We start from the raw sequence: 27,066 nt of genomic DNA, 5'->3' as shown, positions 1-27,066 counted from the left end.
CATCTTTCCACAGGCCTCTCCAAAGAGGCTGCGAAATGTTGACAAACGGGATCAAGTGCCAGCCACTGTGCATTTACTTCCTGATTAAGTGTGTCCCTGGTATTTGCAGCTGAGGACACAGAAAAGCAAAGAGGATGTTAGCTTTCTCACGGGGTGGTGTGAAATCGGAGTCTGTGGGCAGGTCTGGGAGGTGGGGCAGAACTGCTTTTGTGCCTCTTCTTGACCCTTCCCTCTCACTGCTGCGTGGTTTCTTTCCTTCCTTCATGTCCCAGCAGCCCCCTGCAAAGCCCTACTCCAGGCCAGGAGCTTTGCCCAGTCCTCCCCCCTCTGCCCCAGGTGACATCTGTCTGAGGCCCTGCTCTCTGCCCCCCAGGCTGACTGATAAGCTGATCCCTATGACGCGCTCAGGGCAAAGCCTCCCTCCCTTTAGGTAACACATCTGAAATGTAAAGGGTAGAACAGTCAAGTTCCTGAGCGGTCTGTCAGGAATATATGTGGGGAGCCAGGAAGACCTTGTGGGGAGACACAGAATCACAGTCTGATTCCCCAATTTCTAGGGTTGCCATGAGCCTGATACTCTGCTTCCCCTCCTCCCAAACTCCCAGAGGCAAGATTTCCAAGTCTCTGCCCATGACGAGTGTATAATAAGTGAAACTTATTTGGATCTGTGTCTTCACACAAATGTTATGCCTAGTGTGGGACTTGGTATCTCCCAGTTATACCCTGGGTAACTCTCAATCGTCTTTTCTTTTAAACTCCACCCCCTCCACACACACACAAAATGATACTATGCTTAAAGCTATGGAAAGTAATATTAAACTAGGATTTTTGAACACCTCTTATGGCTCAGACTCTGTATATTTACCTCTCATCTTTATAACGACCTTGAGAAAGAAATACTATCATCCCATTTTATTGGTGAAGAAACTGAGATTTAGTGACTTTCCCAAATTCTCATAAGGATAAAGTCTGAGAGAGGTCTGTCTGACCTCATGGCCATGCTCTCGTGTCTATGCAAGGACATGTGTCCCTTAGCTCAAAGTGTGCCTGTAGCCCAGGATGAAGCTGACTTGTGTTAGCTCATGAGAGATGATTCTTTAATTTTCAGGAATTTTGTGAGCCAATTGTTAAACACAGCCATTATTGAAAAAGCAAAGTGTATAAACTTATAATAACATAAATTATATATAGTAAAAACAAAGGTGATAAATACTTAAAACTTGCCACTATTATCTATGCTGTTAAGGTTATTTGCACCTGTTTTATCTGTACGGTGGAAATACCAAATAATGCTGGACTATCGCACTCTCTTCCCAAGTTGGTGTTTGGTGATAGCACCTTGAAATTAGCCATGGTGGGACTACTTGGACCATGGAAATTGGCAAAGGCTACAAATCAGGGATTTTTCTTTCCGGAGAGCCAGTTGTTAAACATTTACTAGCAAGCCACTGCCCTAGCTCGTTACCTCCTCATCACAGACAACAAATCTTTATATCTTGGGGCTAAAATGAGTTAATCATAGGTATCCAATAAATTGTGTGGGACAACAAACTATCCAAAGAATTAAGTTGGACCCCTATCTCACACCATAAGCATAAATTAACTCAATGGATCAAAGATGTAAGAGTTTAACTAGAAAAGTCTTAGGAAAAAACAGGGAAAAATCTTCATGACTTTGGATTTGGCAATGAATTCTTAGATATGACACCAAAAGCACAAGCATAAAAGAAAAATAACAGATAAATTTGACTTCATCAAATTTTTGTCCTCAAAGAACACTATCAAGAATATGAAAAGCATGAGAGTTCCCTGGTGGTCTAGTGGTTAGGATTCAACACTTTTACTGTCATGGTCTGGGTTCAGTCCCTGGTTGGGGAATTGAGATCCCTCAAGCCACGCTGTGTGGCCAAAAAAAATTTTTTTTAATTAAAAAAAAAGAGAATATGAAAAGGTAACCCATATAATGGGAGTAAATATTTGCAAATCATGTATCTGACATGGGTTTGGTATCCAGGATATTTAAAGAACTTTTACAACTCAACAACAAAAAGGCAACCCAATTAAAAATGAGCAAAGGACTTAATGTTTCTCCAAAGAATTTATGTAAGTGGCCAATAAGCACACAAAAACATTATTCACATCATTAGTCGTTAGGGAAACGCAAATCAAAACCACTCTATATACCCCTTCAAACCCACTAGGATGGCTCGAATTTAAAAAAAAAAAAAAAAAAGAGGGACTTCCCTGGCAGTCCAGTGGTTGGGACTCTGCACTTCCACAGAGGGGGCGTGGGTTCGATCCCTGGTATGGCTGGGAAAAAAAAAAAAGAAAAGGAAAGAGGAAAAAAACTCAGCCTTGGCAAGAATATGGAGAAATCGGAACCCTCATACACTGCTTGTGGGAATGTAAGATGGTGCTGCTTGCAAAACAGTTTGGCAGTTCCTTAAAAGTTGAACACAGAATTACCTTATGACCCAGCGATTGCACTCCTAGGTAGGTACATACCCAAAAGAAATGAAAATAGGCGTTCAAACAAAAACTTGAACATGAACATTCCTAGCAGCATTATTCATGATACCCAAAACATTAGAAACGATACAAACGTCCATCAGCTGTTGAATGGATGAATAAAATGTGGTATGCCCATACAATGGCATAAAAAGAAATGAAGTACTAATATATGCGATAACATGGGTGAATTTTGAAAATAGGCCAAGAGGGAAAAAAGCCAGTCATAAATGGCCACATGTTATATGATTTCATTTTTTAAATAAATTTATTTTTTTATTTATTTTTGGCTGCATTGGGTCTTCGTTGCTGTGCGCGGGCTTTCTTTTTAGTTGCATCGAGCAGGGGCTACTCTTGGTTGCAGTGCACGGGCTTCTCATTGCCATGGTTTCTCTTGTTGTGGAGCACGGGCTCTAGGTGCGTGGGCTTCAGTAGTTGTGGCACATGGACTCAGTAGTTGTGGCTCATGGGCTCAAGAGCGCAGGCTCAGTAGTTGTGGTGCACAGGCTTAGTTGCTCCAAGGCATGTGGGATCTTCCTGGATGGGCTCAAACCCATGTCCCCTGCATTGGCAGGCAGATTGTTAACCATTGCACCACCAGGGAAGCCCTATGTGATTTCATTTATAGGAAATGTCCAGAATAGGCAAGTCCATAGCGACAGAAAGCAGATCAGTTGTTGCCAAGGACTGGAGTGAGAGGGTATGGGGAGTGACTGCTTAATGGGTAAGGGTTTTTTTTTGGGGGGGGGGTGGCAGTGATGAAAATGTTCTGGAATTATATAGTGGTGATAGTTACCCAGTATACCCAACACTGTGAAAGTAATAAAAGCCACTGAATTGTCTACTTCCAAATAAAATGGTGAATGTTATGTTAATTTTACCATCAATTTAAAAAATGGAGATGTGGGTACCATGTTTATTACTGATGGAGGAGATTGGAGGATGTTGGAGGACTTAGCCTGGCATGAAAGCCAAATGCGCCTGCCAACTGAGCCCCAAAATTCAGTAGAATTACCCACCCCCTGGTCACAGGCAAAACTGGGTTTGGGAGGACATAGGAGAGGGAAGAACAGAGGGGAACTTGTCTACTTTAGGCTCCCTCCCAAGAGGAAGAGGAAATTGCATAGCCACGAATGCCCTAGGGACACCATGATTTAAGGCAAATGAAAAATACACCCATTGAAAAATGCCAGAAGTAATATTAGATTATAAAGGGTCATACTTTATAAACTCATAGTTTTAGCCCATCTCCATATATCCAAATACCTTCTGGACTTTACCTGGATCCTCTACAGGCATCTGAAGCTCAACATGTCCTAAGCTGGGCTTGTCATATGCTCAACCAAATCTGCTACTCCTTCCATACTTTTCCTTTCAGTAAATTGCAATCCAGTGGTACTGGTTAAGAATGTGAATTGTGTTCTCAGACTGCCTGAGTCTAAATCCTGATTCTGTCACTTACTAGCTGTGTGGCCTTGGACAACTTAATTAACCTCTCTGTGCCTCAGGTTCCTTGTCTATAAAATGGAATAAAAATGGTATAATCTGGGCTTCCCTGGTGGCGCAGTGGTTGAGAGTCCGCCTGCCGATGCAGGGGACGCGGGTTCGTGCCCCGGTCCGGGAAGATCCCACGTGCCGCGGAGCGGCTGGGCCCGTGAGCCATGGCTGCTGAGCCTGCGCGTCCGGGTCTTGTGCTCCGCAACGGGAGAGGCCACAACAGTGAGAGGCCCGTGTACCGCAAAAAAAAAAAAAGGTATAATCTCATGGAGTTGTTAACAGGATTAAACTGGTCAATTCATGTAAAGTGCACAGAACGGTGCTATATCATGTTAGCTATGTAAAACTGCATCTTTAGCCACCCAGTTACCCAGGGAAGATACTTGGGAGTTAGTCTTCATTTCCTTGTGCCCCATCTTTAACTAGTCAGCAGTGTTTATTGACTTTTAGTTAACACCTCTTGAGCCCATTCCATATCTAACCCCTTTGCTAGTGCCTTAGTCCAGCCCACTGCCATCTCTCATCTGTTTCCTGCAACAGACTCCTAACTGGTCTCCCTTCCTTTCATCCTTCCCTTCCAGCTTGCTCTCTATGCTCTGGCCAGAACATTCTCTCTAACATGCAATTCTAATCAAGTCACTTCCCTGAAGAAAATCAATTATTGGTTCCCCACTGTGGTCAGGATGGAATCTCACACCTGAATGGTCCACAACACACACACACACACACACGCACACACACACACACACACACACACACATCTCAACCTCACATCACTAGCCTCACCTCTCTTTTTTTTTATTATTTATTTTATTTATTTTTGGCTGTTTTGGGTCTTAGTTGCGGCACGCAGGCTTCTCTCTAGTTGAGGCACGTGAGCTCAGTAGTGGCACAAAGGCTAGTTGCCCCGCGGCATGTAGGATCTTAGTTCTCCGACCAGGAATTGAACCTGCGCCCCTGCATTGGAAGGCGGATTCTTAACCACTGGACCACCAGGGGAGTCCCCTCAACTCTAATTTTAGGCTTTACTTCTTTTGTACTATTAACAGATTCATCGTTTACTTTTTCAGGATTCCTTCTGTCCCTTCTCAGCCTTCAGAACCCCAGCAGAAATCTCCCCTCTCCAGGAAAACCTCCCTAAACCCTGAGTCTGGGTTAAGTGCCTCTTCTCTGCTCTCTTCAAACACTGAAGTTTCTCTCTGTCCAAACACTTCTCCTGCTATTTTATAACTATCTCTTAACTTTTCTGTTTTCCCACTAGACCAGCATTTTCTTGAGAGCTGGAGTCCCTACCCTGAATGCCTAGCACAATACTTAGTATATGAGGTGCTCAATAAATGTTTGATAAATGAGTGGAAGTTTGTTGGGTGGACACTACTAGAGGGACAGAACCTTCTTACAGGAGCTGCAGATGGTTTGGTATGCAGGCTCACCTCAGAGATACTGTAGTTTCAGGCCACCGCAGTAACAAAGATATCACAATGAAACAAGTCACACGAATTTTTTTGTTTTCCCAATGCACATAAGAGTTATGTTTACACTCCACTGTAGTCTGTTAAGTCTCCAATAGCATTAAGTCTAAACAAACAATCTACATACCTTAATTTAAAAATAATGCTATTGGAAAAATGACACTGATAGACTTGCTCGATGCAGTATTGCCGCAAACCTCCAATTTGTAAAAAAAAGCACAGTATCTGCAAAGCTCAATAAAGTGAAGCACAATAAAATGAGGTCGGGTCTGTAATTGGAGAAAATGGTAACCAGGTGAAAGGAACATAGAATCTTCAGTAACCAGCACAGGCTCTGGTTAATCACAGGGATACTGGTGGTACATACTATCTGAGTATCAGTTCTGCCCACGTGCAGCCAGCAGGAGATAATGCTAGAGAGACACAGAGGCCCGATTATAAAGGGCCCGTTATGTTTTAAGCTAGTGTCTGAACTTTGTACCGTCAGCAGTGGGATGCTGCTGAAGATTTTTTTTTTTTTTTTTTCTTACAGTACGCGGGCCTCTCACTGCTGTGGCCTCTCTCGTTGCGGAGCACAGGCTCCGGACACGCAGGCTCAGCAGCCATGGCTCACGGGCCCAGCCGCTCCGCGGCACGTGGGATCCTCCCGGACCGGGGCACGAACCCGTGTTCCCTGCATCGGCAGGTGGACTCTCAACCACTGCGCCACCAGGGAAGCCCAACTGCTGAAGATTTTTGATGTGAGTGGCATTCAGATTTGATTTTAGGAAGATCACTGGCTATAACGTTGAGCACAAGCGGAAGGGCAGCAAGAATGGAGGCAGGGAGGCCCATGTGGAGGCTGCCAGCACCAATGTTCTAGGTCGCCACATGGTTCTAGATGCTACTGGTGCTCCACAGAGAAAGTGGGGCACTGTCTCTACTTTCTGGATCCTCAAAACACAAGGAGCCAGACACTCCTTGAGTGATTGCCCATGATGGGACTAACTCTGGGGGAAGGGAAGGTATAGAAACACTCAGGTTACTAGGGGGAGCATTCTGAAAAGTGGAAGTGAAGCCTTCAGTGGTTAATCTCCCTTCCATCTCTGGCATATCCAGCTGTACTCAGGGCAGGGTGTATTTAAGGCATCAAGCTATTGTGCGTGTTTTTTATTTATCCTTTTCAAAAAATTTTTTATTGGTGTATAGTTGATTTACAATGTTGTGTTAGTTTCAGGTGTACAGCAAAGTGAATCAATAATCAATATACATATACATATATCCACTCTTTTGTTAGATTCTTTTTCCATATAGCTCATGACAGTGTATTGAGTAGAGAGTTCCCTGTGCTATACAGTACATCTTTATTAGTTTGTGGCATGTTTTTTAAAACTTCAGATTTCAAGGACTTTATTTCTAGTTCTGTTTGAATGGATATATTTAACATTGGGGTGAAAAGGCTGTTCTGTAAGAGATGCACAGAAATGTCTGTTTAACCCAAGAAGTAGGGCTTATGCTGAGCCAACCAAGTCATTGTACGGCCTCCCACAGAACCACAGAGCTCGTAATTACCCTACTATTCGCATCAGAGTCAAAACTCTCATGAGTTCTGTTTAGGGCCCAGATGGGTCAGTGATATCATCGGTGGTTGAATCTACAAGGTAATACTTACGCTCTCATTTCTGGAGTCAGACCAATGAGGATCCGAATGCTGGCCCTTCCACCTACACAGCTGTGAGAGCTTGGGCAGTCATATAACCTCTCTGACCTTCAGTTACTTTATTTGTAAAATGGAAGGTAAAGTAATAGGAACTGCCTCACAGAGTTGCTGTGAGGATTTAATGAGACCCTGCATTTAAAAGTCTGGTGCAGGGTGAAAGGTCACACCATATTATTTAATTTAGAGTATACTTGTGATCTTGGGCAAGTCATTTATCCTCTTTAAGCCTCAATTTCTTCCTTGATAAAATGGACATCATGCTCACCACTGTATTTTTAGGCTCCACCACAAAGCCTGGCACACAGTAGATGCTCAAAAACATTTCGTAATAAATGAATGAAAGAGGAGGAGGAAAGAAGAATGTCTTTCATAACTATCTTACAGACTGTCATGAGGCTCAGATGAGATGGGCCTGAAGAAAGCCTTCTGTGGACAGCGAAATGCTGTTCGAAAATAAGCTAAAATTATGAGTAGTGTTTTAGAATAAAGGAAATTCCTTGACTGGAATGTCTTTCCAGAATTTTATTCAGTTTGTCTCATATCTGGGACACTGCTCCTTAGCCTTGTTCAGTGGACTCTCCAGGGGTCTAATTCTTTGGCCCCTAGCAACTCAGAATTCCTATGCCGAGCTCCCTCGACCGGGCTGCCTTTGTGGTACCGTGTCATGGGCAGGCGGAGGACCTCCGGACCCTTGAAGTTAATCTCTGTATTTAACTGGGTATGGCCTTAAATTCCAAAATTAGAACTTTGCTCCTCAGTTTATTGAACAAGGGATCTGCCCTTAGTGAAAATGTGTTACCTACTTCAGTGTGAATTGGTTCATTCCTCCCCTTACTGAGAGTGAAGTTTGATAACAGGGAATGTTAAGGTGCAAGAGGTTTGGAAGCCACCAGGGAAAAATGAACGTAGAAAGGTAATCCTATAGGGCCTGGGGGCTCCAGAAGGTTTTGTGCCCCATGTTCTGCCATACATGCTGATTTTTAATCTCTCTTTTCCAATGACCTTTGTGGTCAGGTGACTCAGTTAGGAGATCACTGTAACTTCTAGAATAAACAAGTGACTTTAGGTCCTCGCAAAATGGATGAATTATCATTACACTTCCCTACCGCATCCCCAGCCCTGGAGTCAGACGAGCCAGGTTCAGATTCAGACTCTTTTACTTAGCAGCTATATGGTCTTGGGGAAGTTATTGAATCTCCCTCTGCCTGCTTGCTTTTTATCTGTAAAATGGGGATAATAGCAGTAGCTATCTCAGGTATGAAAAAATGACCCAGGCAAAACTAATCTACACTGTTAGAAGTCAGAATGGTGACTTCTTGGTGAGGAGGTAGCAACTAGAAAGGGCCATAGGGAAGCGTCTGGCATGCTGGTCATATGTTTCATCTGGATGCTGGTTACATGGAGGTGCTCAGTTTGTGAAAATTTATCAAGCTGTATATATGATATGTGCATAATTCTGCATCTATGTTATTTTTTAATAAAAAGTTTTTAAAAAATCCATGTAAACTACTTGACATACGGTAAGTTACTGTCAACAATTCCTTTTCTCTCCGGCTGAGTGATCACCCTTTAAGGCTTTAACATTATTCCCAAACACAAGGAAAATGACAAACAAGAAAGAGAAATACTCACAGAGGGCAGGCTTTGACTGGGCACTCGATGGTTTAGATATTTGTACTTAGGGGTTAGGAAATTATGCTAAATAGGTAATTTTTGCTATTGTCTCATGTTCAGAATGCTTCTTTGTATAAATGCTCAAGCACATTTAGAATCAGTTGCATTTCCAGAATTTCTCCTCTTAGGAGAGCATCTTATATGGAAAGGGGGGATTAGGTGCCTGTTGGGAAGCTGAGTTTGTATACGACTTTGTATGACTGAGAAAGTGTCGGTGGCCATATTTGAATTGGGGTGGGGGTGAAGCTGACAGAAATACCATTCCCTGCTGCCACCACATTTTGGAATAAAAGTCTTGAGAAAGGAGAGGAAAAATCCCAGCAGAATGCTACTGGCATGACCCAATGTTATCATGGTACCATGAGCTCAAAATGTCTTGACCCAGCGCCCCCAGCAAGGTCATCTCAGAAACAATTGGGCTCCAGCAACTTGTCTTACCTGCCTCAGAATGACTAAGGCCTACTTAAGCCTCGTGTTTGGTTAATCATTAAAGATTTTTGCCAAACAAAGTAGAACAAGCCAAGAAAGAAGGTTGGCTAAAAATTAGCTCAGGAAAGGTCATATTTCTTGCAAACGCAAGGTTTGGTGTTGCTTTTGATTGTGGGTATAACTGTGTGGAATGGAGTCACAGGATATATAACCCTGTTGAGGAAGCCAGTGCATGTCTGGAGATTTTATGTGGGACCCTCCTCTACCCTCACAGTCATCTGGAGGACTATGGGCCTCCATCACCTTTGCTGAGAAGGCTGCATTCCTGTGGCGAGGGAGAGTTGGGACAGCTTGGCCGATGCTTGTATCTGCTGTAAGACTCCAGAGAGGAAGGATGGAAGTCCCCAGAAGGTGGAACCTGGATCTAAAGAAGGAGGGGGGGAACCCTAAGAGCCTTGGCTGCCCCTACAAACTCTCCCATGGAAAGATCAGTGTTGGTGGGCATCACCTGGGGCCAGGAAGGCCGGAGAGAGGCAGTTGCCTGCTAGGGGAGCGCTCAGATGCATCATACTGTTGATTGCTAGACAAGCCCTCAGCCTCTCAGTTTAGGTAAATGTGGGGCACCCCCATTTTCTAAAAGAAACTCAAAGTCCTAAATTGGCATGATTTAGGGTTCTTCCTACTTCCTTGTTATGCAGGCCAAATCTCTTCCTTCCACAGTTAATATGGGCCTATCAATCATGTTTAGTGTTGGAGGGAACAAAGGTGGTGTTTCCCCACTCCACACCCTTTCTCCTCCTCTTTTGAGGTTGCCACACTGAACTTCTTTCAGGTACTTGACTATACCACGCTTTTTCTTCTGGGCCTGGGCATTTCCTGTTCCCACTTCTCCCTGCTCATCTGCCCTTCCTCCTACTCATCCTGTCCTTCTTTGCTTAGATGCCACTTCCTCCACAAAGTCTTCTTAACCCCTTGCCCAGGCCTGGGTGCGCCTCCCATTTCATAGCCCTTGCAACACTGCCTTATCACGCCCGGGAGTTTCTGGAGGGCAGAGGGGGTCGATTTTGTTGATCATTGTCTCTCCGGTGCCTCATACTGTTCTGGCACATAGCTGGAATTCAACAAATGTTTATTGAAAAAAATGGGTGAACAAGAGCATAAAAAGGTGCCAAATGGAAAGGCTTAAATGAGAATACAGTGGGGACGCATTCACACTACAGTTTATAAAGAGGAAGAGAAAGGAGATAACTTTGTCTTTGACATACGAGGCTTTTTAAAGATTCATTAACTCATCTGATTTTCCCAATAACCTTATGAGGTCAGGATTATTATCTCTGTTTTACCAATTAAGAAACTGGTGCTCAGAGAGGCAAGGCGTCTTTTCCAAGGTCACACAGCTGGTAAATAGCAAAGCTGGAGGTTCAGCCCCTAGGCATCCCAACTGCAAGCCCAGCCTGTTCTACCAGGCCACAGCGCTTGACAGGTATTTAGGCAATTACATTTTGGTGTGAGGAGTTAGGAAACAGAGGAATACTGGGCACCTAGAGAGGGAAAACTAATGAGAAAGAGAAGAAAGGCTGTATCCAATCTGGTAGCTTAGAACTTGGAATTGAAGCAAAACTCATCTCCTGAGTTTCATTCTGTATTTAAACCTACTCCTGTCCTTGACCTTGGATGGTCAAAGAGGTGGAGAGTGTGTCAAGGAAGTGGTTGGGCAAGGATAAAGTGAATACATCTGTTATCCTATCAGTATTTTTTTTTAAGATGAAGATATAATTTTTTTTTAGGGTCACTGTGCCAAATGTGATTTCGTCAAAATAGCCATGCCAAAATGTCACATTTCGTTTTTTAAAAAAACCCAACTCTGATATAAAGGTTGCCCAAAAGACTTTATAATGTTGGGCTGGCCAAAAAGTTCGTTCGGGTTTTCTATACCATCTTATGGAAAACCCTGAATGAACTTTATGGCCAACCCAATATCATGTAATATACTATACACATCTCTTGAAAATAGTCAACTACCCTAATGCCCTTAAAACAGGGCCTGGCAAGCCAGTAGAATCAATTATAGTTAACAAAATATACCCAGCACAGTGTAGGCCATGTCACAGCACCCAATAAAATGTTGGACTGTCCATAGGATTACCCTTCATGAGAAAAGAAAAATTAGAACTTTGTTTTCTAGCTGTTTTGACTTCCAACTAAATAAGTGTTTATGCACGTTGTCTTGACAGATATTTTTGGAATTAAAACAAATTGGGGCATCTATCCTACTGAAGAAGCAGAAGGGTATAGTTGACTTCTTAACAATAGTTGTTTAGCCCTCTCCATAATCCTCGATACGGCACTGTAGATCGAATTCCTTAAATCTACCAGACAATTTTAGCAGCTCACCTAGTGCTATGTCTTCCAGGCTGAAAGGAGGCATTTCAGCCATTCTTCCTTCAGTTCCCATCCCCCCAAGGAAAGAGGCTGCATTTGAAAACACACTAAAAGCCAACCAACAGAAAAGAAACTACACTTGGAGAAAAGCTTTCCTTTTCTTTTTGTTGACCGTGAAGTTGGTTGTTGGCACTACCGAATCTGTCCATGTCCAGGGTCAGTGTGTTTGCTGTTCGAAAGTATCTGGGACTTGGAGTCTGAGCACAGATTTCTGCCCTGGTTCCTACCAGCTGTGGGACCTTGGCCGGTCAAATATCTGCTCTGCGTACTTCACGGAGTTCTTGTGAGGTCCTGTGGCAATGGAAGCCAAAAGCCTAATGAATCACCCAAGCAAAGCTTTTATCCCCACCCAACACACTATTTACCTGCTTATTTTGTCCGTGTTCTCCCACTGGAATGTAGGCTCTACGTGTGCAAGGTTTTGTTGGTTTTGTTGATGCTGTAGTCACCACAGCTCCTAGAACAAAGCCGGGCAGGGCAGCATCTAGTAGAGGTGTAATATGCATTTTGTAAGACTGTTAATTCTTTTTCTGACAAGAGCAATCAAACTCTGATTCTGCAACTTGAAAAGCATCTGTACTCTTCTCCTAGAACAAGAAGGAGTCGGCAGATCTTGTTCCCCTTGAAAATACTGGCTAATGATCTGTCATCTTGGGAAGTTCCCTGGCCTCTTCTGCCTCTGAAAGAGCCTTTTTCCTTTTAAGAGGAAGCAGGAAGTTAGAATTCTAAGAAATGTGGGTCGGGAGGCCATGACCCAGGCTGCTCAAGACTAAGAAGGTAAAATTCTTAATCAACGGCAAAGCCACGTGGGGCAGTTTTTAGAAGTAATTCCATTGACAACCTACCAGTTTCCCTTGAATCATTTGATTGGCTTTGCTGATGGATCCTACCTGAAGTTAGTGATGATCTCTAGAGAAAAAGGCAGTACCCTGCTAATCTTGCTGGGTGCTGTGAAAAAGGTGAAACAGAGGGCTTTGGTTTCCAATGCGGTGACCAACATTAGGTCACCCCAGCACTTTCATGAGACCACCAAACAACTCAAGGTCTCATGAACTGCCTCCATGTAGATTTCTGAGTGTAAAGCTCTTGGGATCATAAACAAACCAGTGCCGAGAACAGTGACAGGCTTTGCCACATCCCATTCTAATCCAGATGCCGAGCAGTAGATGAGTGCTCAACTTTCTACCACCTGGGCACAAGTTTGAAGACACTGATAATTTACAATTGTTACTATGTGCCTCATCTTCATTAGTAATTCCAAATCAAAGATATGATTTTCTCCAGCTGAAAATAATGAATTAGTTCCTTCTATGCTGTAAGGGTTATTCTAATTTTGTTAGGGAAAAAAATGTGTATAAAGAAAAACACAATTTAAAATAAGGTCTTGAAATTGCTTTAAAGAAAGCTTTATTTACTACATACATCCAAAGAATGTATTGTAAATGAAGCAAGATCTAAATAAACTTGAAAGCTTTTCAAATACAATGCAACTAAAGGTAACAACTAAACTGCTAGCATGTTTGAAAACAGAGAACTCCAAAGTTTGGTTTTTTTTAAACATTTATATAGTTTGTTCTTAACCCTAAAAAAAGTTCACATTTCAAGTTACAAACTTACCTCAGTAGTGTACATATGTGAAATGTTTTTCAAACAACAGGAACAGACAGACCATAGGTAGGTAGGAGGCTCACTGATACTTAACGGGCTATGTCAGCAACGTTTATTTTTAAGGTAGTTTGGTAGTTGCCATGTTAAGACACCATTTTTTTCCTTTTTCTTTTTTGCAAATAATTTACAGGCACATGTAAAATACAGTAAGACCCCTGGGTCAGTCTCATCCAGTGAACCTCTGTGATAATGAATCCTTCACTGGAAGGAAAGTAGGAGAGTACTTCTTTCACATAAAGTCAAAGGACGGGGATCTAATCCAGACTGCATTTTGTTGGATTACTCATTACAACAGATTTGAGTTTGGATGCAGTTTGCTGGGTGCAGAATCAGGAACATTGCACAATTACTTTATGTCATTTAAGAACGATGGAAAGGAAGGTTAGGAATGTTTAAAGGCCTTCGCAGGCACTCAATAACTTTATAGAACAGTTAAATAAATATTGCTTATATATAAAGAATTCAACCCACCGTAAGATGAGGGAGAAGAGGGCATTTGGGAATCTCTTAATTTAAAATGTAAAACAAAACTAATACGTTTGCTAAGGGCACCATCCTATTATTAATCCACAATAAGAATGCAGCCATCAGCAAAATTCAGTGAGTAGAAGGTTTGACGGAATCTCCAATATGACATAAACACACAACTGTGGCCGTGCCATCTATTGCACACCTCACTTCCTTGATAGAACCTTTAAAACAAAAAAATTCCAAGTTGGTGTATTTCCTCAAGTAGATGACAATCTTAACAGTTTACTGTATTTTACATTCACTCTGCTAAACAAAGGCCTTTAACCAGGCACAAAACACTGCAACAATACATTTACTTCCTACTAAAACAAAACTGTTCAATAACATTGAAATAAAATGGTTTCACTTTGCATTCAACTAGGTACCGTGAACTTCTGCAACACAGAACAGCTAAAAACAAGGATTAGGAGATATTTACAAACTATCTGTTACTCCTGCAGGTCTCTCCTCCTCCTCCTGGCTGTGCATGCCCCAATTCAGTTCACCTGCCACCTGCATGGCAACGGAGGGAGGCCCTGTTCAAGAGACATAGTATTTCCGACACCGTGACAACCACAGACATTTCGCATGAAACATGGTAAGGCAACTAGAAGCATATCTGCTGACAAGAGTCTTTCAGGGTCTTGTCTACAATAACATTCTCTGTCTCTACAAACTTATACTTCAAAACAAATATAATAAAATAAAAGCATTAGGAAAGGAATGAAAGTTGTATATTGGACAATTAAATAGCTATGCAAAGATGTCTTAGGCAAACTATTAAAATCTTGTGCTTACACATACTCTGCTATTGAAAATACCTCCCAACCAAACCAAACGCCCCCAAAAAACCAAAAACCCATAACAAAAAACCCCAACAAAAAGAAGTATAAAAGTCATCAATGTTTTCTCTGTCAGAGTAATGCATTTGTCCTAGACTTGCCGAACACGAAGGTGGGTCTGGGAACAGGGGGACAGGGTGGCTAGTGGGTGGGGAGAGAACCTATCTAAGAGCAAAGGCACCTGGAGAAGGAACAGGGACCCAGGGTGATGGTGGCAGGTGAGAGAGCTTTCCAGTGTTTGGACTCAGAAGTGTGACAAGTCTTTCAATGTTGGCTTAAGGAGAGGTCGAGTGTTTAAAAAACAGAACCGTCATGGATAACACATAGTAACACCCGTCAACTTTTAATTCCAGCAGAAATAGAGGTTTCACTCATTTTAAAATTGCACTTTCCAGTATAACTTTTAAAATAACGTTTTATGTAGTATTTTTAAAGCACTATTGTTTGTATCTTTAAATATTGAATATATTTTTCAAAATAGTTCCCTAGCTGCTCAAGTGTGCTTTTTAATATATAATTGATATATTTACTATTGAAGGTACTACAAAATAGAAATCTCTGGAGTGCAGAAGTTAAGAAAATAACCTTCATACTGAAAATATATCCTTAAAAATACAAAAACGAAAACCTCTATACAAATGTACTACAGCATACAAATTTTTAAGAGATGGTGTTTAAGGCACAAACCATTGCAAGCCTCTTAGAAATGTACAAACACAGGTCTGCTAAATTGAAAACAGTCTTAAAAAAACTAGTGAAAACTTCATGTATATAAAATATTCCAGTATGGTATCTGATAACATTCTTCACGTTCGGGTTTTGTGTGTGCTAACCCAACACGTTCTTTCTTCATAAATAGTAAAGTGTTCCTTCAGTGGTCGTGGTGGGTGGATCTCAGTAGGTCTGGTAGACGTCGTGGATGGGCACCTGGATAGCAGCGGCGGGGAAGGCCTGAGGTATGTAGCCTGCGTACCCGCTGTAGACGGCGGCCGCCGCGTTCTTCTGCAGCGTGGCGATCGTAGCTGTGGTCGGAGCAGCAAATGGCACATAACTGGCCCCGTAGATCCCGGCAGCGGGAATTCTCTGAACGTTCGGAGCCACCGTGTACACTGGAGTTATTGGGCGGCCCTGAGGAGGAGGGAGAGAAAGAATCCTTACTGAACATGTGTAGCTACTTATCCATTCATTCATTGATTCATTCAACTCCCAGGAGTCTGGAGGAGAAACAGACAGAGAAACAAAAGTTGCCATTCTTGGGCTTCCCTGGTGGTGCAGTGGTTAAGAATCCGCCGGCCAATGCAGGGGACTCGGGTTCGAGCCCTGGTCTGGGAAGATCCCACATGCCGCAGAGCAACTAAGCCCATGCGCCACAACTACTGAGCCTGCACTCTAGAGATGGCGAGCCACAACTGCTGAGCCCACATGCCGCAACTACTGAAGCCCAGGCGCCTAGAGCCTATGCTCCACAACAAGAGAAGCCACTGCAATGAGAAGCCCACGCACCGCAATGAAGAGTAGCCCCCCGCTCGCCGCAACTAGAGAAAGCCCGCGCGCAGCAACAAAGACCCAACGCAGCCAAAAATAAATAAATAAATTTATTTAAAAACAAAACAAAACAAAAGTTGCCATTCTCAGGGCAGAAAGGCAGAGGGGTAGACAAACAGTAACTGTAAGGGAGTGAGGCAGGAGCCATTAAAGTAAGGTGAAGTTGCATCCTCAAGGCTCATTCGAATTCAGCTGGTGACACTGATGGAATTGGAATGCTCTGGGAAAGTTCCAATGCTCTGGAATCTTCTGCCCACCATTCCACACAATCAGCCTATGCCCCAGAGTGAGCTAGAGATGGGAGTTGAGGTCTCCCCTTTACTCAGTTGATCTCACTGTAACTAAGAAGAAATATTTTTCCTGAAATACATGCCAGCTGCCTCAACTCATACTTAACTGAAGAAACATGATGTTTCAAGAACGGAGAGAAAGAAGCATAGTCTGTGACAACTTTACGGAACAAAGTACACAGATCTCCAAAGGGTCAGCTTCTTAAGCTGTGACCTAAAAAGATTGTGACCAGACACGATTTTCAGCAAATGTGATCTCTTCAACCATCTCCCACCTAAGATATGACACCACTATATAAACAAATTGCTGTAGAAGCTTCGAGAAGGAGCCAACTAACTTGAGGAGCCAGAGAAAGCATCTCAGAAGTGGAGACATTTGAGCTGGGTTCTGAAGAATAAGGTGGGGCTTCCACATGAGGAGGAAGTGGGGGAAAGACAAGCTAACTGAAGCTGCCTCACTGCAGATGCCATGCTGGCTCTGAAAGTCCCTGCTGCTTCCTTCCCTCCATTTGAAAGTGTAACATACTATGTTTTCAGAACAAATAGGAGTATGCAGGGAAGACTGGTTCCGTATTTCCCGAAGTGTTTGCTATGGAGCTCGTTCTCTGAGCTGCTTTATGGAAAAGTAGATAGATGTTTGGTAAAATAAAACACACATTTAACGAAACATCTGGTGCGCCTTATGTTTCATAGAATGCCCTCTAGTACATGCTGCTGTGGTCTCCTTGTCTTAATGTATCTTTAAAATAAACAATTCAGGATATGTGAAATGGAGAATTAGGTTTTAAAAAATTACTTCTTCCTGGATTTTTATAAAGGAATTACTTACCATTCCTCTACAATACCTGCAAATCAGAGTCACAAAATTATGTGCAAAGGAACTTCATAACCTGAGTCATTTCTTTCAACTGTAACCAAAATAATAATAAAATAAAATAATAAAATAAATGATAACAATAACAGAGAGATTATAGTCTGCTAGGCACTATTCTAAGTGCCTTATTTGTATGATGTTATTTTTTTTTGAAAAATATTTTTTTACCTATTTCTTTTTATTTATAAATTTATTTTTTGTTTATTTTTGGCTGCGTTAGGTCTTTGTTGCTGCGCGCGGGCTTCCTCTAGTTGCGGTGAGTGGGGGCTACTCTTCATTGCGGTGCGCAGGCTTCTCATTGCGGTGGCTTCTCTTGCTGCAGAGCACGGGCTCTAGGCACGCAGGTTTCGGTAGTTGTGGCTCACGGGCTCAGCAGTTGTGGCTCGTGGGCTCTAGTGCGCAGGCTTAGTAGTTGTGGTGCCTGGGCTTAGTTGCTCCACGGCAATCCTAACCACTTCATCACCAGGGAAGTCCCGGTGACATAGCTTTTAAGCAAGGGGATGTGTGACTCTGGAGCCTGTGCGTTTAGCCTTGCATTATCCTGCCTCCTACAATGCAGTCACAATGAATATCTTATTAGAAACGCTTTACGACCAGGCAGACAATCTTCGGAACTGGGAAGACTGTGGTTTACAGCAAGACAGCAAGCCATCTTTTCCAAATGTGTGGACATCTCTTTAATGACAAATGCACAAAGGGAAGGAATCACAGGGAAGGTGACATGTGAGAAAAACCTTTCCATGTGCTACACTGCAGCCCAACACCTGGGCTCAGGTGAGCGCAGTGGGGTTGGGCTGAGCATAGGGAGTTGGGGAGGGGGAGAGAAAAAGGCCTCAAATTTTGCTCCTCTCAAAAAACGAATGGTTATCTTTGCTCTACCTATACCACCGACTTGTTGTGAAGACTGAGAACACTTTGAGAAATCAACGTGAAAAAATGATCGTCTATACCTGCAAGTTTTTTTTAAATTGCTTGCAAAGGCTATATGAAACTTTGGATATAAAATGGCTAAACAGGAACATCCCTGAGCACCTGCAAAACAGCGGAGGAAGATCGAAGGTGTTCCCCAAGAAGGTTCTGGAAGCCATGCTGGGAACTGATTTCCAGTGTTGCTCTACTCCAAAAAGTTTTCTATTTACTGATCCGTGGAGCTTAAAATGCTCCTTGGGAACTTCCCTGGTGGCACAGTGGTTAGGATTCTGCGCTCCCAGGGCAGGGGGCCTGGGTTTGATCCCTGGTCGGGGAACTAGATCCCACATGCATGCTGCAACTAAGAGTTTGCATGCCACAACTAAGGAGCCCGCCAGCCGCAACTAAGATCCAGTGCAACCAAATAAATAAATGAATAAATATTAAAAAAAAAAAAAAGCTCCTCCCTCTGCTGCAATTTGGCAGAGAACACAGAGGCGGCAGAGGACTGAACATGTCAGAGAACCCAGGTCAATGAACTCGAGGCAGGACACAGAGTACTTAGACCTGAGGGAGAGTGGCAGGGCCACACACACTCAAAGAAGCCATTCCCACGTTACAAAGGAAGTAGCTCCTGGCATTCTGCAGAATATACTGGAGAAGGAAACAATCTCCATAGGAATCAACTGCTAATGACAGCACACTGAACAAATTCCCAAACCACAACTTCGTGTAAAGACCCCACAGCAGCATCCAGTGCAGACTGACGTAAGATAGAAACAGTCTGCATTCCAGAATGTGATCATGAAGCCTGGAACTTGGGGTCCACCAGAACTGTGACCATGCAGCAAAGACCAAAGTTCACGAGTTTCTTAGTAAAGAGGAATTAGAAATTATTAGCAAAATTCCACAAAGTAATGCCTGTAGGTTACTGTATATACTTATAGTCAGGCCACAGGAATAACTACTTTGTGAGTCATTTCCAACCTATTCCTTTTTTTTGGCTTTTTGCAGTTAAAGAATACTTGACGATATATTGATAGATAAATAAACTTCACATGGCCTGACCCTTTCTGAATAGTGCAGTCAAGACTGGGGCTCAGGGCTTCCCTGGTGGCACAGTGGTTGGGAGTCCGCCTGCCGATGCAGGGGACGCAGGTTCGTGCCCTGGTCCGGGAAGATCCCACATGCCGCGGAGCGGCTGGGCCCGTGAGCCATGGCCGCTGAGCCTGCGTGTCCGGAGCCTGTGCTCCGCAACGGGAGAGACCACAACAGTGAGAGGCCCGCGTACCGCGCAAAAAAAAAAAAAAAAAAAAGACTGGGGCTCAGAGTGGGCAACAGCAAGCAAACAGCAGGCTACTGTGAGGGTTCACAGTCTGGCTCTGTTTCGGCATCACTGAGGAGCTGGGACAAAATATGGATTCTAGAACCCCAGCCCAGTTCTGCTGAACTGGAATCTTCTGGGCTTTGAACCTAAGAATCTCTGTTTTATCAATATAAACATGTCCCCTGGATAATTCTTACTCAATTAAAGACATCCCCGGTCTGAGTTTTTAATATGCTTATTGATTGATAAGGTAGTTGAGATTCACTGCCTCACAAAGGAGAGCTTCAACGAGATTATTTTTCTGTCTGGATGAATGATATATCACATAAGCATTCCCTGTGTACTACACATTGCAGATACAAAGCAATATAAGACGTAACTCTTGCTCTGGACGAACTTTGTTTTAATTGGGGAGAGAGAACACACTGGCAGTCAAATGCCAAGTAATACTGTAGGTAATGAGAAGTATGGGAGACATGACTTCCAAGGTGAGATGTGGATGGGAAAGATTCTAGAGAAGAAACCACAGAGAGGAGAACACTATGAGTAAGTAGAGGTGGGGAAGGAGGATGGAATAGTAAGACTGGATTGGGAGGAGATATGGGAATAGTAGGATATGGTTGTAAGAGAGGAGTAAAGGCAGATTTTGTAAAGTTTCATGTATCTTTATCGATATTTCTCTAGACATTTCTCTCTCTACAGCCACATGTATATATATGTATAGATGTATACATATGTATCTACTGATACAGAGAGAGGGAGGGAGGGAGGGAGGGAGCAGCAGAACTTTAAATAACTCTTCACTGAACTATAATCTGGAATGGGAAAACGTGAACTATCTCCTGGGATTTTGTGTGTCAGCTCCTTAACAATAAGAACATGAGTTAAAAATTATCCAGTATCATAAAAAAAAAATAGTATGTATAATATTATGACACTGTGAAAAATTACACATGCCATTTTTGCATATTGCTTCCCATCTTTAATACAGTGACGATATTGGGGTAGTACAATTATTACTGAAAATTTTTCTGTCCTACCATGATTTATCTTACAAAATTTGTCTGTCATCCAGTCCCATAGTTCTAACAGAGAGCTAGGCACACAGTAAATTCTCCTGTGGAGTATTAAATGAATCCACGACACATGAGGCCTCACACAAACGCAACGACCGCAGTAAGAACCCTACCTGGAAAGGTGGTGGCGTGGACACGGCAGGGATGACGGCGGCGGCCGCGGCCGCGGCGGCGCTGGCTGGGTCTGGCTGCACAGCGATGGGGCTGATCATGTGCTCCATTGTGTGGATTTTACCATCTTCAATCATTTTAGGAGCCGGAGCTGCCTGAAACATGGAATACTGGGCCCCGATGGCAGGGATGGCCACTGCAAGAGAAGTAAGAAGGAAACACAGGTCAGTCATCCAGTCACTGAAGGAGGTCCATCACTTTCTCAATATTTTTAAAAACCAAGTTTAGCAGCCAAGGGCTCTCGCTGCTAACTAATGCTCCCTCAGTACAGGTGCTACCCAAGAGGAAGAGAGAGGAGGTGGCAGGTACCCCTCGTCCCCTTGACTTGACTTTCAAAAGGAAACACATGGGTACCAATGGGGTCTCCCCATAGATCATCAGGGAAGGAAAGCTTAGAGTTAGGTTTCTGTACCCACATTTCCTACTGCTTCTAACAGAAAATCGCATTTTGACTCTTACTCTTGAGGTTCTACAGAGCAAGAAAGGGCCTTCTAATTCTGAGAAAACAGTCTCAGAATAAGAAGTGAGAGCAGGGGCTTGAGGCCCAAGAGTGTGAGAAGGAGACTGCTGGTTCCTTATCACTCATCTAACCCGTTACCAGACCCGCTGCCCTTTTCACTTTCACCACGTTTTAAAAAGCTGGTGCTGTTGAGGGTTTCATTTTGAGAACTCAGAGGTCTGTGTACATCCTCCCCACCCCACATTTCAGATTTCAATATTACTGACTCAAGGAAAAATACATAATAAAAAATTCCCTAATTTTCTAATGGCCAGTCATAATAGCAAAGCAGTAGAGTGACTGCTTTTTTTTTTTTTTTTTTTTTGGTACGCGGGCCTCTCACTGCTGTGGCCTCTCCCGTTAAGGAGCACAGGCTCCGGACGCGCAGGCTCAGCGGCCATGACTCACGGGCCCAGCCGCTCCGCGGCACGTGGGATCCTCCCGGACCGGGGCACGAACCCGCGTCCCCTGCAATGGCAAGCGGACTCTCAACCACTGTGCCACCAGGGAAGCCCATGACTGCTTTTTTTGGTGGTACCTGCCAATTCAAAGACATGTTTCTGTGAGTCAAGTCCAAAGGGCTCATTTCAACCAGAGATTCAAACAGACAGCAGTTATCGAATGTCAATGTATGATAAGGAGAGGTAAAAAGAAAAAAAAAAATACTAGCCCTGATGTGGGGGAGTTTGCGTGAGTGTGTGGTATGTGTGTGTTGCAAGGAAGAGCAAGAATATTGAAATGCATACACAAAGTAACCTTTCACTTATGTTTTTTCTCCAACTGTAAGTAATTTCTTCTAATAAAAGCTGATGATATAAGGTAAAGAGAAATGACTGTGGGCTAAACAATGATACAGCCATTCAATAAAATATACCTAAAACCTTTATTTATTTTTTATTATTTTTTTTTTTTGCAGTACGCGGGCCTCTCACTGCTGTGGTCTCTCCCGTTGCAGAGCACAGGCTCCGGACGCGCAGGCTCAGCGGCCATGGCTCACGGGCGCAGCCGCTCCGCGGCATGTGGGATCTTCCTGGACCGGGGCACGAACCCGTGTCCCCTGCATCGGCAGGTGGACTCTCAACCACTGCGCCACCAGGGAAGCCCAAAATATACCTAAAATCTTAACCAAATCTTTTACCTGCCTTTCCATCCATGTGATCTTGTGCCCAGATACTTCACTACTGCCCTGGTGTTCCTCCTAAAATACATAGTTCTAATTTTTTGGATTAACCAGAAATAGAGGTCATGGGGATAGGGCCCAGAAAGGGTTATAAGTTTGAGCCATATTTGAGTCGTACTAAGCAACTCTGGATTATTCTGGCTGTCAGCTACTACATGCCCCAGAACACAACTATATGCTTAAAGGTTGTTTAAGAGTTCTTTTCTCTAGTTAAATCTTAAGCTAATGCCAACAAGAGTCCCTTTCCCAACAAGTAGAAGTGACAAGTCTTGTATCCAGGCTCTGCTTTATGGAATTACAGGGAGAAACAGGATTTGTTTTACACTGCTTAAAGCACCAATGGCATTTATAAGGAAATCCAGTCTAAGGAGTCACTTACCTGCAGAAATTGCAGAATTTTTTCACAGGCATTAAAAAAAAAAAAAAAAAAAAAATCACCGGATTACTTAAAAAGGAAACTCTACTGGGAAAATGCTTTGTAAGCTCTATGTGGCCAATGCCAACCTACGCCCCACTCGCACAGCTCCCTTGAGTCTGTTTCAGCCGGGAGAAGGAGTGCAGACCTCAGCCAACAGAAAGTCAGAGAGGCTGAGCTTCCAAGTGAGGATGTTCTCAAAGAGTTCTTCAATCTACCCTCCATGAGACCGGGAAAAGGTCTGGAGGAGGATCAGGGAAGAATCTCCCATGTGTGGGCTTGTGTGGTGTGTGTAAATAGGGAGTCTGTCCTATGTTCACACTGTGGAGTTAAATAAAGCTCCTTGCAGGTTAGGATCAGAAAGACCTGTTTCACATTAGGCTAACGAGCACTAACAATGTTGGAAAACTGGTTTGTGGGGCCTGGTCTGTGGAGGGTGGAAGCAAAGTTCAAGGTCCCTGGCTTGAATTACTTGAGTGCCCCTACCCCCAATCTACGGATCCAGCAAAAGGCGGAAATGAGAGCTGGAAATCAGCCGCAAAACCTTTCACTGCTGCTCCCAGGCATTCTGGTTTGTTAAGACCATGACAAGAGACAGCAGTGTTATTTGCTCCTGAAGGGGAATTTTCTACCCTTCCCAGCAACTCTCAGAACTAGCAAAGAAATGCGCCTTCTGGCTTCCGATGCATGTGGTAGAAATAGGCTTGAGTAAGCAAAAGAAAGTTTTTAGCTGGTAGAAGACACAGAAGAGACTCGTGTTCTTCTATCTCTGCACACCCCATCCCAATCTGCCTAGTTGAGAATCTGCCTAATTGAAAAAAAAGCCTAACGACTGGTGATACCCATTTGAAAAACCCACTATCGGAAAGTTTGACTGGAACGTGGTCAAAACTAGACGCTAGACTATCTCCCTAAGTTCTAGATAAGAAGGCCCAGGAGGCCACGTTCCTTGCCTAATCTTCGGTTGCCTTTGAGAAGAGGAACCCATATGCAGATAAAAGTACCCAAGGAAGTCACTTCAAAGGGAGGGCTGGGGTTCAGGCTGAAAAGATCCATTCTCACGCCAGTTTATACTGACCTGTACCAGGTTTAATGGCAACTGGATTGACGGCAGAGATTTCCAAATTCGGTACAAGTTCATATCCTTTTTCTTGTTGTTTTCCTTTTCCTTCATGATATCGGCTATATATACCACGGCCAGCAGAATATCCCCCAAGGTAGGAACCCCTGGGCCCTGGGGCTCTGTTGCCAGCTGCACCTCGACCCCGGCCTCTTATGCTGCCTGCTTATAATAACAACACAAAACATGATGAGCTACCAATAGCAACAGTACAGGAGGCGGACCCTAGCTCAAGGCTCCTGGCACTTAGGCGTTTGCGCTGGCTCTAAGCTGCAGGTGGCTACACCTCTGTGCTTCAATGAGCTGGAAGATGCTTCACACCTTCTGTTCCAGCCTAGGTGCACCCTAAAATGTCTGCTGCAAGAGATGAACTTGAAGGGTGAGTTCCTAGGACTGCAACTGCAACTCCAATAAATAAAAATGTTCACAGACTGTAACAAAGTTAGTTGTGGAAGGGGAACTGCTAGTCACCTTTCTCATTTTACGCGTGAGAAAACAAGCCTCGGGAGGTTAGAGGGGCTGACTTAAGTCACAGAAGCAGTTAATCAGAGAACAGGACCCAGAGGCTAAGCATTCTGCTTCCCAGTGTAATGCCTGGTTTCATTACAGGCTAGCCAGTGACTACAAAAAACAAAACAACCCCAACAAAAAACCCAACGACAACACTGTGCCCCCTAATCCCCAGCATTCTAAAGATTTCATTTCACACGTAGTTTTTAACCTAAGAACCCAGAGCCTTGCGGACTAGCCCCACAGTAGGTAGGCCCTGGAAAGGCTGAGCGCAGGAAGAGCTTGCATGCGCCCATGATTCTACCACTCATCCCGCACATACTAACGATATGCATTTCTCTCAGTGCTGTAGAAGTGCATGCCTTAAGCGCCAGCAAAGAACAGAACCCAGAACCCATACCCAAACGAGGGTGGGTAAGGGGGTCGCCGTCCACCGGCTCGGTAAATGACAGCCACCACACCCCCGACGCCGCCCGCCTGGCAGACGCGGATCCCTGGGCCTACCCAGGCAAGGAGTCCCCACTAACCTTTCACGAAGTAGTCCCTGTTGGGCCCAATGAGCGCGTTGTAAGGGTAGCCATAGTAGGCCAGCGTGTAGGGGTCGCAGGAGTACACGTAGCTGGGCTGCTGCACCACTGCCGCCTCGGCTGCGCCGCCGCCCTTGGCCGCCTTCTGGTAGCGGGAGTACTGCTCCTTGTCCACGGGCTTGGCCAGCGTCACCTCGAGGCACGAGCCCTCCAGCTCGGTGCCGTTGAGGTTGTTCATGGCGTGCACGGCGTCCTCGCGGCTGGCAAAGTGCACGAAAGCGTAGTCGCGGATCTTCTTGACGCGCTCCACGCAGCCCGGGTTGAACTGGCCGAAGCTCTTCTTGATGGTGTCCTCGGTGGTCTCGATCATGAGGTTCCGCACGTAGAGGATCTTCACGGTCTCCATTACGTCCTCGTCCACGTCGATCTCAGGCTCGGCCCAGTCCACGGCGATCTGGTGGCCCCAAAGCTGGATGCGGCCGGGCATGAGCTTGCGGCGCGCCATGGCGGCGGCGCGGTGGCTCTCGTACTCGACGAAGGCGAAGCCGCGGTTCTTCATCTTGTCAGCCGCGCTGGCGTAGACGATCACGTCGAGCACGCCCTCCGTGACCTTGGCGATCTCCTCCAGGATCTCCTCGCGCTTCTTCATCTTGGGGATGCCGCCGATGAAGAGGCGGCAGTTGTCCACGCTGCAGCACACGCCGAGCAGGCGGCCGGGGCGGATCTCGTAGTTGTTGAGCTCACGCACGGCGCGCTTGGCCTCGTGCTTGTGGCAGTACATGACGAAGGCGTAGCCGCGGTTCTTGCCGTCGAAGTCCATCATGAGGCGCAGCTCGTAGATGCGGCCCACTGCCTCGAACACGGGCACCAGCTCGTCCTCGTACACGTCGCGCGGGATCTTGCCCACGAAGACCTCGCAGCCGCGCTGCGGGTGCGGACCTTCCCAGCCGGGCGGCGGGCCGCCGTACTTGCGCTGCCCGTTCTCCTGCACCATGCTGTAGCCCGTGCGCTCCATCAGCGCCAGAAGCGCCGCCTCATTGGGCGCGCCCGCCACGCCCTCGGGCACCTTGGCGGAGGACCCAGCGGCCGACTCGCTGCTCATGGCTGCGGTGGAATCCTCTGCGGTCATAATGTCAAAGGCATCCAAGCCCGGCGGAAACCTGGGGGAGGCAGGAGGGAGGGGGTGAGTGTGGAATCTTTACCGAGTTGAGTCAGAACTTGACTTTTTTTTTTTTTTTCTTTCTTTCTTCTTCAAAGCCATACAAGACTCACGCTTAACTATCAGGTGGTTGAATGAGAAATAAGATGGAGACCAATCTAGATATGCAGCAGCTCTACAATTGTCTAAATTGGGCAAGGTGTTTTGCAGGAAAAACCAGAAGTGACTTGGGGGAAAAAAATCAGAATGAGCAAGTACTTCCGCTTAGTCAGTAACCCAATAGCTTTGAGGCATAGAGAACCTGCTGTCATTGTTGGGGAAAACTTCACGTTCTTGCAGCAGTTGGCAACATCTTTTGCTTAATTCCTACACTGTCAAGTCAGACTGACTTCCTTTTAGTTACAGCATTTTACCCCCTTTATTTCGTTGACAGACAAAACCTCTTTGCTTTCTTTTTTAAGACAGCTTTTTTCATTTAGGAATGGAAGGAGGGCAATGTGTTTATATTAAGGAAAACACTGAGGAGGTGTTACTGAAGATACAGAGCTGTGTGTGGAAGCTTTTTACAAGGAAGAAATGGAACACCCACATTACCAAGGACTTGTCCTGGGAACTGTGCTAAGAGCTGGTAAGTCTGATTTTTACGGTGTCGTTCCCTATCAGCAAAATTCTTGGTATGAATCATTCATGGATTTGGAATCAGTGCACAAAGAGCTAGATTAA

At 44.6% G+C, this 27,066-nt stretch overlaps 1 protein-coding gene across 3 annotated transcripts in view; it reads right to left on the bottom strand.

Annotated features, from left to right (window-relative positions):
* Nucleotides 1-13,098: 13,098 nt before the first annotated feature.
* RBM47 (RNA binding motif protein 47) overlaps nt 13,099-27,066 on the bottom strand; it is a 164,935-nt gene continuing 150,967 nt past the window's right edge. Inside the window, exons 5-8 of one of the 3 annotated variants that reach the window (XM_029235652.1) lie at nt 25,185-26,344; nt 24,106-24,312; nt 20,876-21,069; nt 13,099-15,869 (exon numbers count right to left, since the gene is read on the bottom strand). In XM_029235652.1, coding sequence (XP_029091485.1) covers nt 15,636-15,869; nt 20,876-21,069; nt 24,106-24,312; nt 25,185-26,313 — 1,764 coding nt within the window. In that variant the 5' untranslated portion in view covers nt 26,314-26,344 and the 3' untranslated portion in view covers nt 13,099-15,635. The remainder of the gene's footprint in view (nt 15,870-20,875; nt 21,070-24,105; nt 24,313-25,184; nt 26,345-27,066) is intronic. The other 2 variants (XM_029235653.1, XM_029235650.1) reach the window with 2 other exon arrangements.

The sequence above is a fragment of the Monodon monoceros genome, unplaced genomic scaffold (genome assembly GCF_005190385.1).
Source record: "Monodon monoceros isolate NGI ecotype Baffin Bay Population unplaced genomic scaffold, NGI_Narwhal_1 Super_Scaffold_20, whole genome shotgun sequence".
NCBI lineage: Eukaryota > Metazoa > Chordata > Mammalia > Artiodactyla > Monodontidae > Monodon > Monodon monoceros.
The sequence above is the reverse complement of the archived record's forward strand: the minus strand, read 5'-3'. Positions and strand labels throughout refer to the sequence as shown.